The 20,566-nt window shown below is 39.0% G+C and overlaps 1 protein-coding gene across 2 annotated transcripts; it reads right to left on the reverse strand.

Moving 5' to 3' along the window:
• Window positions 1-17,850: 17,850 nt before the first annotated feature.
• Window positions 17,851-20,423, reverse strand: crebzf (CREB/ATF bZIP transcription factor). Of its 2 annotated transcripts, XR_014592865.1 has the most exons (4): window positions 20,296-20,423; window positions 18,313-18,877; window positions 18,052-18,212; window positions 17,851-17,878 (listed from the first exon to the last, which is right to left on the reverse strand). XR_014592865.1 is itself a non-coding variant. In XM_083891276.1 (3 exons), the coding sequence occupies exons 2-3, from the start codon at window positions 18,816-18,818 to the stop codon at window positions 18,164-18,166; spliced, it is 555 nt and encodes a 184-aa protein (XP_083747402.1). In that variant the 5' UTR covers window positions 18,819-18,877; window positions 20,296-20,423; the 3' UTR covers window positions 18,049-18,163. The 2 variants fall into 2 exon arrangements, 1 of the variants encoding a protein (XP_083747402.1); XM_083891276.1 differs by lacking the exon at window positions 17,851-17,878 and having other exon boundaries at window positions 18,049-18,212.
• Between the last annotated feature and the right edge of the window lie 143 nt (window positions 20,424-20,566).

Genomic DNA, 20,566 nt, shown 5'->3' on the forward strand with positions numbered 1-20,566 from the left:
GTCCTTCCTCTCTCTTGCTGTTGCTCAGTCTGCGTTGTTTTGTTTTTTCTTGGTTCTCTCACACTCACCTTGTCTCGTCTGGTCTTTCGTCGGTGGGTGTGGGTGTGTTTCAGCTTTTCTTGGAGGTACAAAAAAAAAGAAAAAGAAAAAAAGCTGAATGCTTGTGAAGCATTAACCCTTTAAATGCCATCACACACACAATGCACAGGCGATGGCCCTTTAAGACTTCAAACATGAACTCACTTTCAAGCTCATGTGTCACCATTGGGTTCTTCTTCATCGTTATGTACCAGTGCCCTGTCTCCGTGACTACTGTGGACAAAGGGAATGTTTCATTTCATCCATCTTTCTGTCACTTTTACCGTTGAAGTGGGGAGAAAATTCACCGTTAGTTTGTGCTGAAACATCAGCAGCTTCTGCTTAAGTGTTAAGTTCCAAAGTCTGTGTTCAGTTTAATTAAGCTTTAGGCCCAAAGTCCACTCAGCTCTATCAGGTACGACCAACGGGAGCTTATGTGTTATGTCTATGCGTCCTGTTCTGTGCATCCCCCTAAAATAGATTTTAAAAAATGGACACCATTGTCATGTCTGTTAACGGTGAGGTTAGCTTAGTTTCTCGAATGCTCGTAAAATGAAAGTGGCAACAGACAAATGTTGTGGCCTTTACTGTATCTGTGAGGTCACTACTTCTGTACGGACAGGAGGTATTTGGAAGTGTTTGCATTGGTAGCATTGTGTCACGGTTTAGTTGTCATTATACTGCGAAAACTGCGTCCCGGCAGCAAAATACAATAACATATTAAAAGCACGACTTATGGCGACATCTGTAAGACAAAACACTGCATAAAAACAATCTTTCAACACGTTTTTCCTGACAATAATAATCTCGCCGTCATGAGCCTTTGTGATAGTGCAAGTTTGCTAGAACTGATCATTTAGACGCATTAACTACCCTCGTACTTACCCCTACGTATTATTTCATCAAAATATGTCTTTCCACTCACCAGTTTATCCTCCCCACATAATATGTTTTTAACAACCAGAGAAAAGCAGAGTAGCTGCTGATACAGAGTACAGTGAAGGTCCCACTCTTCTTTAAAGATGCAGTTTCAGTGAAGCTTGACATGAAGCCAAGAACTGCAGCTGTTCTTGGCTCAATAACTTCATCAAAATTACAAAACTAAAAGACTCCTCTTCCCCAAAACCACATTATGGTCAGCGTAGACATGATATGCAGTTTTCAGGATTTAAAGCTAAGCTCAGCTAACCTGCCACTAGTGTCAACCAGATTTATTTGTTAAGACTGTACTTTCCCCGCACTGTGTTGAATCTGTAAAAAAGGTCACAGTGACACAAGAGAAAACACTCAACTGTAGCCACCAATGCAACGACACAGGTGCAGCACGACACAAGCCGCCGTCCGCCGTCAACATTCCACGTGACATACATTCCAGACAACGCATCACATTCCAGACTGAGTGTGTGAGAGTGACTGCCTGTATCCCATGTTGCACTAGGTGTGGGTGAACCTCTGGCATCATTTTGCCTCGGAGTGTGACTGCAATGCAAACCTTCTTGACATCCCTCCCCTCCTTCCACCTCTCCCTCCTCATGCCTCCTGTTTAGGTCCCTGATTTGTTGACTTGGCCCCACCACCACCACCACCACCACCACCACCGGAGAACGTTGAGGGCAGACAATATGCAACAGACTGCCTTATCAACCGCTGTTCCCAGCCGTGAGATTAGAGCTGCTGTCAGACAGGGATTGGTGTAATACATGCAAACACAGTGAGAGAACATATCTGTCCTGCTTATAGTCCAGCCCCCCCCCCCCCCAACCTTTTTTCCTGTACAGAACTCTGTCTTGAATGCTCCTCTTCATGGTCGCTACTGTCAGGTGGTGACATTGTATCAGTCTGTCTGTTTTGAAGCATGCATTTGATATCATTAATGTCACTCTTTTATGTGTTGGTAAAAAACCATTTAGGCTACTGTCACTACTACTGTGTGCTGATCTCTCCACATCTGCTGTCTCTCTCTCTCTCTTACACAGACACACACACTCATATTCTATTCAAGTCTAACCCAGTCTATCTCAGCACCTTTTAGGCTTACGCACACACACACACACACACACACACACACACACACACACGCACACACACACACACACGGGGGGATAATGAATCTACAGTGATGTATGTAAATTAAGACTGTCCAGTTCCAGCCATCTCTGTCCATCCATCCAGCCACATTACATCATGATGTTGTGAGACCGTTTAACAGCTACGGCAAAACACACAAATGTGAAAAAGAATATATTATATTTATCAAAAATTATAAAAATTGTACAACTTGCACCACTACTGTACAGATCGCCCAAATGTGCACATGTGCATCTTTGATTTACAGGTACTATGCTCCTGTTACACCTTCTTATTTATTTTTATTTATTGCTTTTTGTAAAGAGAGGAACAAGAAAATGGAAGCGCTTGTATTATATTATCATTATTATTATTATTATTATTATTATGATTATTTATTTTCTCCACCAGTTGCTCTGCCACTGATGGGGAAAAACAACAGTTGCACATTCTCCTGAGCATAATTCTGAGGGCTGTGTTTTCTGTCCATGGAACAGCCCCTGGTGTGTGCCGAGGTGTGGGGATGTTTGCGGGTCTCTCAAAGACCAGAGACACCACTCTGTAAATACAGAACAGGAGTTACAAATGTACCTCATTATGATCTAAAGAACTGGACACAAAGCAGGGACCCAGGCAAGGATGAAGAACTGGAGGCCGACGCAGAACTAGAGAGTTACAGAAGTGCAGTGCACATGTGCTGTTTAGGCTGCTCTGTTAGATCTGCTGAGTATTTACTGCCATGTTTATGACAGGGGAAGATAAAGGAAGGTTTTACATTATTCATTATACATACTGTTGTAAATATTGTGTGTGTGTGGAATGGTCCCCCCCCCCCCCCCCCCCCCCGCCCCGCACAATGCAGTGCTGTTGTGCAGAGACAGAAAAAGCAGCCTTAACTGTGCTGAAAAATGAAAAAAAAAACGAAAGACCAAAAAAAAGAAAAAACCCACGAAAAAAAAAAACCTAAACAAAAATAAATAAACAAAAACATAAAGACTATTGAATATATTAAAGAGTTACCTGCCTGTTATTTAAGCGAATAAATATCTATATATGAGAAAGAACACACCTGTATACTATAGACTAAATCTGTACGGAAATCTAAGAGAATTAATGGAAATTAAGTCCAACACCTTTTGTCTGTATGAAAGAAAAAATACATCAAAGTATTCTACAATAATAACTTTGACAAAGTCTGTGTGGTCCTGTGTTGTTTGTTCATATTAATGACTGACTGACGAGACTATATTTACACTTCCAACGATTGTCTGCATGTAGTGTTTATTCTCACAAGTTCATCTGACCTTATCCACAGCACCTTTTTTTTAAACTCTCCAACTGTCGAAAATGATGAGACAAGAAATTGATACTTGGAGAGAAAATGTTGAAACTATAGTAGGTAAATAGGTAAAAATTATGAGATAAAAAGTGGAAATCAGGGCCCACGGTTGGTGTAGTGGTTAGCACTCTCACCTTTGCTGCAAGAAGACCAGGGTTCCTGGGTTCGAGCCCCGTTTGGAACAACTTCAGAACAAGGGTCTTTCTGCAAGGAGTTTGCATGTTCTCCCTGTGTGTGTGTGTGTGTGTGGATTTTCTCTGGGTTCTCCGGCTTCCTCCAACAGTCCAAATATGGGGATTAGGTGAATTGGTCACTCTAAATTGACCATAGGTGTGAGTGTGTGAGTGAATGGTTGTTTGTCTCTATATGTGGCCCTGTGATGGACTGACGAACTGTCCAGGGTGTGACGCCCTATGTCAGCTGAGATGGGCACACTGCGACCCTCTGGTGGAGGTAGATAATGGATTGATGGAAGTGGGAATCATGAGATAAACATTTGACATTAAGAAGTAGAAATTATGAGATAAAAAGTAGGTCAACACTATTTATAGATTCGGGAACACATATTCACCATTAACTATGTCCTTACTAACATGTAGTAGCATACTAGCACTTTGTTAGTAAATATTAAGCATGTATTAACACCTTATGTAGAAAAAATGTTAATTCATCTTGTAATAGAGGTAGAAGGTTATGTAGAATAAGGCATTAATATGTGCTTAATGATTACTAATAAAGGGCTAGTATGCTACTTATATATGTTAGTAAGCACCTCGAAAATTCAGAGAACATTAGTGAACATCATGACTTAACATTATGTTTCTATAATATCTACAATCATGTTTGCCTCGATCATCAAGTTAAAATATATATTTTAAAAAAAGAATCAGTATGTACATTTTGCTCTACATGAAAAAAGTTCAAAATCCAAAATTAACATTGAAAGAAGATGAAAAGTCCCAAAAAGAACCTATTAAACTTAATGTTTTATTACAACTCAAAGTTAATCATTTTCTTAATTTAAAAGTGCCAATATCTGACTTTTAATTTGAAATATCTCTAAAACTGTACAGAAGACATGTCTGATTTGCAGCACGCTAGTAATCATAGATGTCTCTGTGTCCAATGTCATGTTGGTCCAGTCAGCAAGGAACTGAACTTTACCACCTTGCAAACTGGAAGATTCCTGTGGCTGTGGGCAAATCTTAAGAAGAACAAGACACTTAGAAGTTCAACATCCAGAGTGAAGATTGAAAGGAGACAAAAAGCCCTTAAATGCTTCAGGAATGGGTGGTGCAATGGCTTTGTTCAACACCACCATGACACAGATTGGAACACCTGTGTAGTTGTAGACCTTCCAACTGCCACAACACTGCAGGTATGGAATTGAACCTGCTACCCTCCAGACTGGACAATCTTATGATCATGAGCACAAATTCCAGACATATTTATGGCTTTTCATGTCCTTTCCATCTTCACTTTGGATGTTGAACTTTAAAACATCTTGTTCTTCATAAGACTTAAAGGTGGAGCAAGGTGGAAAGTGCAAAGTTCAGTTCCTTGCTGGACGCAAACCCCAGGGTTGTGTGAACATGGCACTGGACAAAGACATCTATGACTACTACTTTATGATTCTTTATTTTCTCCACTGGTGCACCCACTGATGGAAAAACAGCAGTGGCACATTCTCCTGAGCATATTCGGAGGATTGTGTTTTCTGTCCCATATTGGCACCTTTTAATTGAAACATTAGCAACGTTGAGATGTAATAAAAACTACATTTTCCATGAGTTCTGGACAAGATTGACTTGGTTGTGTTAAGGATATCTGTGACTACTACTATACTGAGACATTTTTACTGTATAGTTTTAGAGAAATTTCAAATTAAAAGTTAGATATTAAAGTGGACATACAATATTATATCCTATTTTTCCAAGGTAACCTAGTTCCCTGGTGTCCTAATGAACATGTCTGTGACATGCTTTGGTCAAAATACCTTAAGGATTAAGCACCACAGCAGTTCAATCACTGCAAAAACAGACCTGTTCAGAACGCTATGTTTTGAGTTTCTGTCTCTTTAAATGCAAATGAACACAGGAAACTAGTCAGGGTCACTGCACCAATTTTACATATTCCTTTAATTTTAAATCTTTTTTCACCAGTTCCAATTTGCGCGCCAGTTTTCGTCCATTTTCACCACCGTTTATAAAAAATAAATTCCTGGAATTTCAATAGCTCCTTTTCTTTTTTTAAATGTACCAATATCTGATACAGATATCCTAATCTTGAGAATATTTTGTTACCAGTATTTTCAGTTCAATTCAATTCAATCAAAAAGACGTGCAGCCATCTGCCTCAATCAGTCGGGGTGAAAGAAAACATGTCTTTAATGTCTTTTAAATTGCATGATTATAAAGGAAACTGAAATATTTGAGTTTATTTTGTTTCTAAAGACCAAATTTGTTTAGTTAAAATGTTTTTAATGCTTAGTGATGCATTTGTGATTTTTATGGGTTTACAAATAGTATCACGTCTTTCTGACATGTGTGATCTCGTTATTTCACCAGTAATCAACTCATACCAATTATATTGGTATTTTAATTACACCAAGTATTGTACTGCCCCCTTCTGGACAAAATTTCTCATGACATGCATTTTTTAAATTCATGATAACTATACGGGGCCCGGGGTTGATGTAATGGTTAGCACTCTCGCCTTTGCAGCAAGAAGACCCGGGTTCCTGGGTTCCAGCCCGGTTTGGAACAACTTCAGAACAAGGGCCTTTCTGCAGTTTGCATGTTCTCCCCGTGTGTGCGTGGGTTTTCTCCAGGTTCTCCAGCCTCCTGCCACAGTCCAAAAACATGCGATATGGGGTTAAGGTGAATTGACCGTAGGTGTGAGAGTGTGAGTGAATGGTTGTTTGTCTCTATATGTGACCCTGTGATGGACTGGTGAACTGTCCAGAGTGAACCCCGCCTATCGCCCGATGTCAGCTGAGATAGTGCACAGCACCCCATGCGACCCTCTGGTGGAGGATAAAGAGATAGATGATGGATGGATGGATAACTATAGGACTGACTATATAACTGAGGAAGTATATTTGTGTCATTATTTTTCAACACTTCAACACTTTTCACTTAGCAAATAAAATATCAATATAATATTATTATTATATTATTATTATTATATTTTTTATAGAGATTTGTATCAAGGAAGGCCTTAAATATGTATTGTGGAGTATATGTATAACACATAAATACACTACACTGCAAAAATCACATTTGTAATCAAGCTGACACTCAGTTAAAAAACCATCCATTTGACATACTTTTCATATTGAAAATAAACTGACCATGGAAAATTAAGACAAACAGCAAATTTACTTAAACTACTTAAACAAAGTTTATTGAACACACTTAAAACTTTCTCCAAGACATTTCTTGAGTTATGCCTTTGCTTTTATACAAATCCAGCCCTGGAAAGCCCGTGTTAATGTGCACACTGTTTGGTCTTTGCTTGAGTTCAGTCCAGCTAAAGCAGTACTTTCTTCCCTGAGTTGGTGGATTCTCTGACACTTTCTGCTTTTTCCTCCACTTGCTGCTTTGTGAGCTCCAGTTCCCGACGAAAGAAATCTGCTTGTGCAAATTCTGCAAATGGCGTGTACAGATTAGTCAGGCCCTCTGCAGAATATGCTTTGAAGACCTTTGTGGAGCAGTAATGATATCGAATGGGCCCTTGCTGATAAAAGTGATGGATTGAAGAACCATCACCTAAAAAGCAGGACTTGGGTTTGACACGAGAGGCATGTTTTTGTTTGCTAGGTCAATGTGTCTGTGCAGGCGGACATTTTGTCTGGTGGATTTACAATTGCAGGTGGCAGTTATGAATCTGGGAAACGGACAGTTTCACTTCCCTATGTTAAACTTTGCCACAGCTTTTGCAGAAGTACAAAATGTTTTTGTGTGGTCTGCTTTAGTGTTTGCATTAAAACTCTGAGTCTGTTAACCCTGTTCACAAAGGGAGGTAAGTCAAACCAGAGAAAGAGGAGTAACTCTAGCCTGTTTCACAGAGAGAGGTAACTTAACCTCTCGGTCAGTTACCATGGTAACATGCTCTTTGAAACTAACCTGGTCTGGACCAGGTTTTTCTACGCAAACCTGGAGTTTCTCTCTGTCTCCGCCCTCTTTCAGACACACACGGTATTTGATTTCCTCATTCATTCAGTCAGCAGAGTTTTAGCGTAGTACAGTTCTGCGTCTACATTAGAAGTTATATTAGGTGGAGACTATTTTCACAACCATGTCCTTTTGACAGTGATCCCGTGGATCACTGTCACTGGAGCATTACTGTGCAGAGAATTAAATATTTATGATGATTATCAGACCTCATAGATGTTCTTACATTTCCAGACACTTCTCATCTTTTTGAGCGGAACAGTTTCACGTCACAGTTCATCATTTACATTCACAACCTAATCCGTCCTTTTTTTCCCCCAACATTACCAACAGAACTCACGCTCTCACATCACAGCAGAAATTGTGTTGCGCTGCGTTTTTTGTTTTGTTTTTTACAAATGGGAGTTTTTTATAGAAAGAGCACTTGAACATGATATAGATGAAAAGTTATTGATGTGTGAAAACAGGGTTATGTTGGGGATAAAACAACTGTACAGTCAAACAGACACTTCATATTTACTTTACAATGTAAAACATGATCAAAATGAGTTAATCCCATGAGATTATCCTGAGGTCTGAACAATGTTTTTATGTTTCATCTTAAACTGCTGCCAATTGCGCTTCTCCCCTGCGAGATTAGTTACTGATTTTGTTATATTACTATACTACACAAGTTAGATTTTCACAATAAAATGATGTAGTTGTCATCAGTTAACAAAATAGCTCTTATTCTGAAGTGTTTATCAACCCTTTTCTCCAAATTAAATCACTTTTCTTCTAATAATACTCTAATGTAGGAACACTAAGGGCTAGAAAGTATTCCACAACATATATGAATTTTAATATTAATAATCATAAAAATAAAAATCAGACTTATTAAAGCTCATTGTGAGCATCAACAGTCTTCATAGTCACAATACTGCGTTTCAGGAGCTGAGTATGTTCTGAACAACACAGGCAGGTAAAACAAGACGATCGTTTTTACCCAGTAAATGAACTGTAGAGATGATAACGGCCGCACTGGAGCCTGGAGCCACTGGGTGCACCTGCAGCCGCGACAAAAAGCAGGTCTTTTACCTCGCAGCCATATCAGTTTGAAAACCATATTGTCTCTGCCAAATTAAAGGGAGCTGGAGCAGGTCGTAACTGTTAGCAAAGATGGCAGACACTGTGTATACATTCTGGGAATGAAGTCTCCTCCCCTAGGTGAGTTGTAGTTCAAATCTTGAACCTCCTCTTGACCAAAATGCAGCCATCCAATTGTTGTGATGAACCGTGGCACTACTGGCACTGACCAAGATCTTATTACGCCGTGAAGGGACTAGTTCAACGTGGCTTGAAGAATTGACTGGAATTTTAGCAAACTTTTTCTTGGTGAGATTATGTAGATTATGTAGTGCCACGCCTGTGGAGCGGGATTCCTTTTCTAAAGGACTTTTCGACGTTCACCTTGCAGCCTCCAATGGGATTTTTGCCATTTATTTTGGCCTTTATTGTATCTAAATATTAGTTAAGTTGATTCACAGGGATGCTTAATCCTAAAGATTTTTCAATATATACAGTAAGTTTTTGAGTTTGTAAAGAAAAATACAGATATTTTTTTGAAGAGCCCAGTACTATTTTTTTCTTAATTTTCTCTTAAGTAGTTCAAAGTAAAAAAAGTATAAATTTTTCTTCATGTTATGATTTAGAATATAATGTGCAGTATTCCCAATGCATGGAGATACAAACTATTATAAGGATTTTGTGCTTTGTTCACATTGTTCACAACACACTGCTATTATTTTGAACACCACTGTACATATTATATATTTAATATGACATTTCTGATAAATAGATTCTCATGGATGGCATAGGCAGTGGTTTTATTTTCATGTGATGTAGATGTAATATAACCTGTACTGTTTGAACTAGTGTTAAAGGGTTAGTTTGAAAGTATTGTAAGAAGTACTGACACATTAAAGTGCTAAAACTATGCACCAAAGTCCATAGAGAAAATAAGCATTATTACATGACAGCACAGAGGAGTTTTTACACCAATGCTGCATCTATCAATAAAATATCATTCTTTATTCTTGCTGTGCATACATTATATGGATTTAATTTAGTGATACAAATTTCAGGCATGCAAACTGGTCAGGGATGAAAAAGGTGAGAAGAGTGCGAGAGAAGGAAAATGGCTGTTACGTCACAAAATAAGCACGATCGACATTGAAAACTAACTACAAAATGACTAATTTACAGAAAAGGCCAACAACATACCTGAATAAAAATGGGAATTCACACCGAGCGAGGTGTGCTCGCTGCTGCTCAGCTCATATTGGCACCACGTGGATGTAGTCTATTCTTGCGAACATTTTTTAGAATTCCATTTTTTTACCTTTTACACTTTCTTCACCACCATAGAGTGTGTACTTTTGTGTCAGTGAATAAATTGTCCATTAATGAAATGCAACTTTCCTCTTGAATCCGCTGACTTATCAAGCGCTCAATTGTTTTCACTTAAAGGGACAATGTGTAGTATTTATGGGTTTATATAACCCAAAATCCACTTTTTTATACATATTATGTGCTCCTGCATTGTCTAGTCGCTGTATAATAGTTTTTGTTTCATTTTTGTAGTGTTTCAAAAAGTCATGTAAAATAACATGGTCGCGGGCCGCGGTTGCATAGCCACTGTTAGCAGAGAGACGCCATGTTTCTACCGGAGCCTGTAAGGACAAACGCGAGAGAACAAATCAAGCGTCTCTTTACTTGTAGCGGAAGTCCCGCCTCCACTCTCTCCGCTTCGTCTGCTACGGCCGCAGTAACTCGCCCTCTCCCTCACCTCACGAACCTCATCTGCTGACACGGAGAAAGACGACGAGGACGACATTTGACCAGCTGAGGATACCGTAGCGCTCAGGGAAGGGACGGGGTGAGCAGAGCAGCAGGTCTTTGTTGTAAATTTCAGCCTCTCCTCTAGATGGCATTATAAACTACTTACTTCACCTTTAAATTAAATACTAATTAATCGGCCAGTGAATCTTAAAACAAGCCATGCAATGCTGGTCACATTTAAAATAAATCAACATGAATAAAAAGTGGTAGTGCCCCCTGATCTGGTGCAGACAGATTTCTGCGCTGTGCATTTCTCCATCTCCTGCGCACAGCTTCTCTGTCTCAAAGCGAACTCTCTGCATCCAACGCAGACTCGATCATTTTTCTACACACAGTTTTGTCCCTACTAGTGCTATCAAATGATTAAAATATTTAATCGCGATTAATCGCATCAATGGCATCGTTAACTCGCGATTAATCGCAATTATTCACATTTTATCTATTCTAAATGTCCCTTGATTTCTTTTTGTACCATTTTTTTTTTAAACCTAATTTTAAAACTCTTATCAACATAGAAAAGTGGATCAGCTTGCTTTATGCAAATGTTTTTTTTTTTAAACAACATTGGCATATACTGTAGTGTTGGGCTGAACAATTAATCGAAATGTATCTAAATCACAATAAAGCTTACTGCAATTTCAAATCACAGGAGACAATATTTGTTCAAGCCAAAATGTGTGTCAAAATATAATTTTAGATGAATTATTATTACACATCTTATTCTACAGACTGAACCACCCTGTCAGACACAAACTATTCCTAGTCTCTTCTGTGTTACAGGCTAAACCTTGTGTGTGTGACTTGTGTGTGTGTGTGAGGAGCTGTGTATGTGTTGTAGACGTTTGTGTACTGTGTGTTGCGTGTGACGTCAGAGAGGTGCGTAGGTGAAGCAGGAATTAATGTAAACTGTGTGTATACATTCAGTTATTCCTCTTATTGTAAGAGCCACACAGTAATAAGAGAGGCTGTGTATCACCCTGCAGCAGTGCTGAGAATAAAGAGCCGTTCTTCAGCGCAGACAAAGTCCCGGGGTTTAATGTGTAGTTGCCGTAACGAGCTAATCCGAGCTGAAGGAGCTAGCGGTCTTCACACAGAGAAGCAGGCGAAGCTGTGAAAATGGGTTCGCGTTAACGTCGTTAATAATGCGTTTAACTGACAGCACTAGTCCCTACATAAAAAATAATGATCTTTATGACGAGGATCAAGTACAGCCGCGATTAAATACAGGGGAGCCGAGTAGTAGTTTTTCTTAGTAAAAGGTGGTGACAGACCCTTAAGAGCAGAGCACACTTTTCATTGTTTTCACTCCGTGGTCTCAATCTTTGTGAAGAAGACACTTTAAAGCTGCAATTCAGGGAATAACAGATGCATCAGATGAGCTGATCTCTTTAGTTAACTGCTAATAGAGAATGTTCTCTGGTCTGAGGTGAATATCGTGGGGAGTTCATAAGTTTTGCTTCATGATCCGCAGACTCCGACAGGAAAACTTCCATCACAATATCAAATCCGGTAAATATCTCGCAAACCAAATCAAAAGAAATAAAGAAAAATCCACAATCTCCACCATCATGAACTCAGCAGGGAAGTCAACAAACTCACCCGATGAAATAATTCAAGTATTCTGAGAATTTTATGCCAACCTGTACTCCTCAGATAACATCCCTAAGGAAGAAGACATCAGATCATTTCTCACAAGCCTCAATTCACCCCAACTCTCCACTGAACAAAAAAACACATTAGACACACCCCTAACAACTGAAGAAGTCCAATCTGCCCTTAATAGAATGCCTAACAATGAAGCACCCGGTCCTGATGGCTTTCCCTGCTGAGTTCTACAAACACTTCTGGTCCATCTTAGCTCCACTTATCCACAGAATGATAAAAGAAATACAATTCACTTCTCAACGTCGACATTAAAATTATCACCAAGGCATTCTCACACCGATTAGAAAAAAATTATTCCATCCATTATTCACCCGGACCAAACAGGATTTATCAAAGGAAGAAACTCATCCAATAACACACAGACTATTCAATATAATGCACCACTCAGCCACACATAACCATAATTCAACCATAGCCACCTTAGATGCAGAAAAAGCCTTCCACAGAGTTAGCTGGTCATTCCTCACCCACACCCAATGTTGGGAAGATTACTTTGGAAATGTAGTTGGTTACAATTACAAGTTACCCTGTTGAAAATGTAATAGTAGTGTAACTATTTCAATTACTTTCTCAAAGTAATGTAACTAATTACATTTTGATTACTTTTCTTAATTTTGAATGAAATCTCTCAACTGTTAACCATTTTCACATTTTAAGACCTATATTGTGATAAACCTTTCAGCAGTACTTAAGACTATATAAAAACAACATAATAAAATACTTTTTTTTAACCATATATTATGAGTCTGACCTAAGGCCTGTACTGTGAAGGAGGCTTACTTCCTCACTAAATGGAGCGACAATGGGCTGATTTCAGCCAAGAGGAGCAGGTTGTTTTAATGGAGAGTATGAGCGATAGAAAAAAGCCTGATCACAGCCTGAAGCAACAGTGTTGCTGCAAATATGACAAGAGGCTGATTTTAATTTCTGACAGATCTACATTGAGCTGCTTTTAAATATGAACCTTTAGAGCAACAACAACTGTTGTTTTAAACTGTGTTTTATATTGTTTTCATATATTTCACTGATCACAATTATAAAATGCCAGTGTGTGTTTTATTGAGCGAGGCTGGGTGTGCGTATGAAAATAGGTAATGGTGGGTTTTTAGGTGCTGTAGCTACAAGCAAATCTCATGTTGTCTCTGTACAAAGACCTTTTTAAATGTGAGAAAACAGAGTAGACCTACTCAAGATTTGTTTAACACATAACAGGCGAAACAATTAATTTATTCATGGCCACATTAAGTTAAATTAAATTTAAATTAAATTAACTTCTTTCAGTGGTGACTGTATGTAAAGGTAAATAGGCTATAGCCAAATAAATGACCCCCTGACGCTGAGCAGTGTAACCCCTCAGCTGAACATCTGTAGGCAGACACGCTCAGAGAGAAAGTAAACAGCAGCGGATCAGCGCGATCTCTCCCTCTGTACAAATGCTCCGTTCTGATCCAGCTCCACTGGACTTTGGTGACGCCAGCTGTAAATGAGTTAAATAGTGAAACAGCGGCGCTTTTATAGCCGATGTTATGATTAAACTGGTCGGGACCAGGTTCTGGTCTGTCTGTATGAAGTGATTTTGTATTTCCAGCCCAGGAACATCTTGTGCGCTGCCGACATTATTGCTGCTGAGTCTGACTGCCGCCGTACGGTTTGTCGGTTGAGTCGAATGGCACATGACCAGAGAACCAATCACATGCATCAGTTTTGGAAGGAGGATGTTGATTTGAAAAAAACTAAAAACAAACATGAATCCATGGGGAAGAAAAAACTGATAAATCTGAGCGTTTGTGGCAATTTTTTTTTCAAATGTAACTTAAGTTGTAATCGTGGAAATTTCCAAAAGCAACTGCAATTTAATTACATATTTTCTCCCAGTAATGTAACTGATTACAATTACGTAAATTTTTTAATTAAATTACGTAACGTCGTTACATGTAATTCGTTGCTCCCCAACACTGTCCACACCTTACACAGTTTCAGCTTTGGGGAATCATTTATTAACTGGATTAGAACACTTTACACCTCACCTACAGCCAGTTATTAACAGACAAACCTCACAAAGCTTCACTCTTCACAGGGGGACCAGGCAAGGCTGCCCACTCTCTCCCTCTCTGTTCACCATGTTCATTGAACACTTAGCAGCAGCCATCCGTCAGAACCCCCTCATTAAAGGAACCCAAACCCCCAACATGCATAACAAAATCAGTCTCTATACAGATGACATATTACTTTTTATTGAGAATCAAGAATCATAACTACAAGAAGTAATCAGAGTCATCAAAGCATTCTCCCTTCTCTCTGACTACTCAATAAACTGGAAATCCTCCATACTTCCATTAAACACCAACAGTCTGGTTGTGGCAGCCCCTACAACACCCATCCCCTCCTGCACAAGTCACACCACTTATTTAGGCATTCACATTTCCCCCAGGCTGTCAGAATTGATCAACCTGAATTTCACTCCACTCCAAAAAACAATCCATGATGATCTCCAACGATGGATGAACCTCCCACTTTCCATTCTAGGCAGAATCGCAACAGTTAAAATGACAATCCTCCCCAAAATCAATGACCTTTGCTCAATGATCCTCACTCATCCACCTCTCACCTGGTTTCATTCCATCGATTCATCCATCTACAAATTTTACTGGAAAAATAAACCCCCACGAATCAAACTGGCCACTCCAAAAATCTAAATGTTAAGGCGGACTCAATGCTCCAAATGTTCATTATTACTCACTGGCAAATCAACTTCAATACATCTACAAATTACATAGACATGGAACAAACAGCAAAGACATCCATCTCTTAGACTTACCCTTCCTAAGCCAAACTATCAAAAACACCCCTATTTCCAAACCCAACAAAATCATCTGCCCCGACTGCCTGGTGGAAATTCCACAATATTACTAACTCCACTCTGGCACCCTCGCTTTTTGAACCTGGACTTCATCAGCATTAAACAATCATATACATCAGCACTTGGGTATATAAAGGGATTACTCCCCTCAAACATATTTTCAATAATAACATCCTGGTTCCATTCCCTCTCCAGGTCCGGAAGTTCGGCATCAGGAGCCATCAATTTTTACAATACCTACAGGTTTCATCATCTTTCATCTAAAATATACAAATTATTATCACAGGCAGATACATCACCCTCCAGACCTTCTGAAACTGACCTCTCCATTGTTCCTGATACCGACTTCCGGCCCCAAATCTGCCAGAACATTTTCTCCATGACAACAAACTCATACAAAACAAAATCCTTCATAGAACTCATTTGACTGGACACAAAATGCAACAAATGGGCTTCTCATCATCTGGAAAGACCACTTCTGGAGAAATATTATCCCAGATCATGGGCTGCCACATCCCACTTTCCCCTTCACTGTTTATTAGACCTATCTACAATAAAACTTGACAAAATAAACACCTGTTCACTTCTAGTGGCGCTGACCGTCGCCAAGAAAACTATCCTCATGAACTGGAAGTCTCGGAACTCCATACACATCATACACTGGAAAATCCTCAAGCTTAATTTTTTTTAAATTATCTATTTATTTATTGATACAACCATCATTATTAGCACACTAATATGATTAATATTATTGTTTATTTATTACTATTTACTACTTGGGTCGCACTTGTTGGGCGCTGACCTGTGATCTCCTCTCCTCCAATTCTCTCCTCAGGTCTGTCTTCAGACGGCACATCACCTTTTTTAATGCACATCACACTAGTTTAGGAAGAGGAAAAGGGACCCATCATATTAAATTAGTCTTTATGACAACTCCTCTCCTCGTTTTGAATGCACAATATTAGAAAGCATGTTAGAGAAATATAAGAATATTATTAATTATAATATAATTATTAATTATAGTAGTAATGATAATGATATTAACAGTAATAATAATAATATTAAGTAAATAATTAAGACTATATATACACACATGTAGTCGTAGGGTAAAGTGTTGTGCCGCATACAGTCCGGGACTTTGTGGGGATGCAGGCTGGTCCTGTACAAGTGGGCAGGGATACGAGGTAGTCCATGAATTTAGAGACTTCCACTCCACCCGTATTATTATTATTGTTACTCATCATTTGTCGCAATACTGAATATAGTTGATGTTAATATTTATTATTGATATTATTTTTCTAATTCATTTATTAATTTTTTTGTTTGTTTCCTTTTGTTTACTCACTTCTGTTATTATGATTCACATTTACCTGTGACAATTATAATATTTATTATCATTATTATTAATATTATTAGATATACTATATATATACATATAAATGTAAGTGTAAAAATGTAAATATATCGTTACCGTGTTTCTTCCTCCCATATCACACAAAACCACACAAAACCACAAATGCTGTTTTTGTTAACCAGCTTCTCCTGAGTTAAAAATGCTGATTTTAACGGACTTTGGTGCAGGAGAGTGAGCGATTTTCAAACTTCCTTTCCTGGTCAGAAAAGGTTGTCCAACTGTGAGGCAAAGCTATTGAAGACGTATGCATAGCGTAAGCCTTCACTTTACTCATTTTGATACAAGTTCAAATTTAGAAAAAGGTGGGTGTCATACAATGAAACTGAAGGAAATGCGTGATCCCTAAATGTATAAAATCCTTGTGGGCCCTGCTTCACTCCTGTGCTTTGTACATCCAACCAATCGTGGTCATTTGTTTTTTGACAACCTTTACCAGACTTGACCCAAAAGTTCAGGAAAAGTTAAGATCTGTATCGGCAGAGAGCTTGCTGTTCAGAGAGAGAAAAAGAGATGCATTAATATCAACAGTACAACAAGACCCAGTAGATATGTGTAACTCAAACTTAATGAAAATATGATTTATTTGATCCAACATGTATCCAAGAGATATAATGTATACACATTTACATTTTGTCACACTTAAATGGTCAGTTTCATGATCACTTAAAGCAGATGTGTGTAATTGTGACATGTTAATATATACAAGACAGAGTTCTGTGACAATTTAGCTTCAGGTAGAGTTGCTCCAAATATAAAAAGAGCAGCTGTAGTCGGCTGACCAAAAACTGCAAAACAACTACAGCTACTGGTGTGGAGTTTTGGTGAAATAAAAGCCACTTGTACCGTTTGATACTGATACTACCTTTAAAAAAATACCAGGCCACGTTGGCAGCAGCTTGTCCAGCCTCTTCGCCTTCCACCAGAAGAATCCACTTTAGCATAAAGAAAAATAGGTGGTGCTAAATTAAATTGTCCTTCTGTACAATGGTGCAGGTTCACAAAGAGCTCGATTATGACAAACAAATATTCTCATTACCCCCCCGCAGATTACCGCATTTCCTTTGGTGCATTTACGTTTTTTTTCCCCACTCTTTGTGGACCTTCACCTTTATCTTAGCATTCAGGATACTTTGTTTCAACTTAGTTATATGTTAACTAAAATTAAACAATGTATTTTAAACAAATCATTAACAAATGAAATACATTATTTAACATCCACTAGCTGGGAAAAAGAGCTGAATAAAATCTGGACAAAAGATTGCTGCTGAACACTTCAAGCCTGTGAAAAACATCAACAAAAGAAGTCTTGTCTTGACTGATCCTTACCATGGAGTCAAGCAGGTAAAGGTGTTCAGAAGCCACTCAGCCCCCATGGAGGATCAACCATTACCTAGAAGAAACTGTCAACAAGGTTTAGCAGTAACGTGTACTCAAACCATCATCACAAAAAATGCACATGCACACTCAGCAGTTATTGGGTAATTTTAGCTAACAGTGTTCATCCACCTTCAAGAAAGTTCAGTACACTCAGTTCAGTCTCAAATTCTGAAAACAGATTAGTACTTGACCCTACATTTTGAGCGTCGTGCTCGCGCTTTGTGCACACTTGGTGCAGAACTCCACAGAGACGTGGTTCTTGTCCACGTGCAGACACACACCACCGGATGTCTCTTTCTCCTCCACTTTCACACGCTTCCTGGGTAAGGCATAGTCGTGGTCGTTTGCTCCGGGCCCCTGGAAAAGCGAGGAAGATAATTTCATCCCATTCACACCGCTGAGTCTGGACAAGAGCTGGGCTAACATGCTCTCATTGGCCAGCACAGCTCTCAGGTACCTGCTCTCATCTTCCAGTTCCTCCACTCTCTTGGTCAGCTGAGAATTTTCCTGTTTGAGTATGTTGTTTTCAGATGATAGGACGCCAACTTTCCTCTCCAGGCTGTTGACGTATTCTTTCTTCTTGAGACGGTTCATTCTGGCAGCGATGGCGTTTTTGTTGCTTGGGCAGCTTGCCTGGTTATGTCTGTTCTTGTTGAATCGCATTCTCTCCGGAGATGAGGCTGTAGAAGCTTCGAACCCAGAATCTTGTTCCTTGCCATAGTACATGCCAAGATCGGCAAACTCCATATCAAGGACTGGAGACGTCGAGTCTCTTTCAAGAGTCCATGCCAAGTCTTCAATCCCAAACAGGTCATCGAGCATGGCGCCACTGGTGTCAATATCATCAGCTAGGAAGCTTTCAGAAGGACTTGGGAGATCCTCTACAGTTTCCACTGCATCCATCACTTCAACCTCAAGAGACTGAGTGTTGTTCATGACGCGGCCTCTTCTTCTGGTGATCATCGTGGATCCACAGTAGAACTGCAATTACACTGTCCAAGCAATATATTATAACGTATCTCCTGTGGGGACAAAGAAGATACAGTGTAAATGTGTAATCTTGCAGAAATCTGCCAATATATTTACTTAATTTCATATAACTAGTGCAGTACCCACTTATCATGCTTCAATTAACCCAGCGTCACGGCACTGTACTGTTCTGATACGCCTGTCTTTAGGCATGCAGATGGAACTCAATTAACAATGGATCGTCTTGTCTTACCATTTCTTATCAGAACACTGTCAAGGTCAGCACTACACACACCTGCCAAGTTCAAAGACTGTCAAGCAAAAATGTTATGTGAATAAAAGGGGTTAAAAGACTTGTTCAAGTTGGTTTGTCTGTCCATGAACTTTCTTTACCTTCTTTTATTCTTAACACCGATCCCAAGAGTGGAGAATCACTAATGTTTCAAAACATACTTTTTTGTCCAAAGTCAACACAGGACAGAGTGCTTTGATGACTTTGAAGTCTAAAGAAAATGATCAGACAGACTTCCATTTAATCCAAATGATTGTTGTGAACTAATAGTTACACTTCTTCAGCATTAGTTTTCAAACGTAGGGCCATCTCTCAAGTCAATTTTACATTTTGAATGTTGTGTTTTATGTAATATTGCAAACAGCAATAATCCATTTAAAATTATAAATCTTTTACAAAGAGAGTCCAAGACAATACAGACAGCAGCATGATTACTGACATAAGTACTTTGACATATTAACATTTACTTATTCAGAGTAGGACATTCATTAAACAAAACTAGCAATTTACTGGTATTTTCTTTTCCGGCTTATTTGTAACTTATAAAAAAAACAGCATTTCATACGTTGGCTCTGTTCCCACACTAAGTCACATTAACCGTTCTGGCAAATAAAAATAGGATTCTCCATTTAAATATTGAACATATCTTCAGCCTCCATTTTATAAAAGGCTTTGAAAAGCCTCGCTCTTGCGCGTGCGTTGGCTCAACGTACGATCAACGTAACAGGCTTATTATGCAAGGTAGGCCCGTTAGCTTTAGCACTAATGCTTACATTAAATAAACACGTCATAGTTAAGCCGGTCACACTTATTTCCAACTTCACATGTTTTTAACGCCGTTATCAAACTTTAAAGTTCATATTATGCTGTTTTTTTACATGAGTGTAAGTTACTCGTAAAGCACGCTAGCATTAGCCTTGTTAACTACAAGGCTAATGCTAACCGTTAGAGACGTTAGTTGTCCTAGCGCTTTCACGCCGATCTAATGTTAGCTGCTTGTGGTGGTAGATAAAAACACAAACAATCACCTCGCTGGATGCTGTGATGCAATTAAAAACAACATCTACATATGTCTGCAATATATCTGCGTGAGCGGCCAGCGCCGGCTCGGCTTTCGTCAGCTGCAGCTAAATCACACAAAGTAAACTAAAGCCATGACGCATTCCCACGTAAACTCACCGTACAGTTCAGAAAAAAAGATGCAAAAACACGTGAGTAGACTCTCACAAATACTTCTTTCACAATAATAAAGCATACAAATAGGACAGAGAAAGACGCTACGATCTGCAGAATGGGATTAGTCCAACGCCGAAAACCGGAAATCACTCTTCTTCTATGGACTTTAGCAACCACACACACAGCCTACATGTTACACTCCTGCCCTCTTGTGGAGTTAGTTTACTCCTACATCACAAATATAAACAGAAAATACAGGGTTGTTATGATATTA

Source organism: Microchirus variegatus, assembly GCF_963457635.1.
Source record: "Microchirus variegatus genome assembly, chromosome: 6".
NCBI lineage: Eukaryota > Metazoa > Chordata > Actinopteri > Pleuronectiformes > Soleidae > Microchirus > Microchirus variegatus.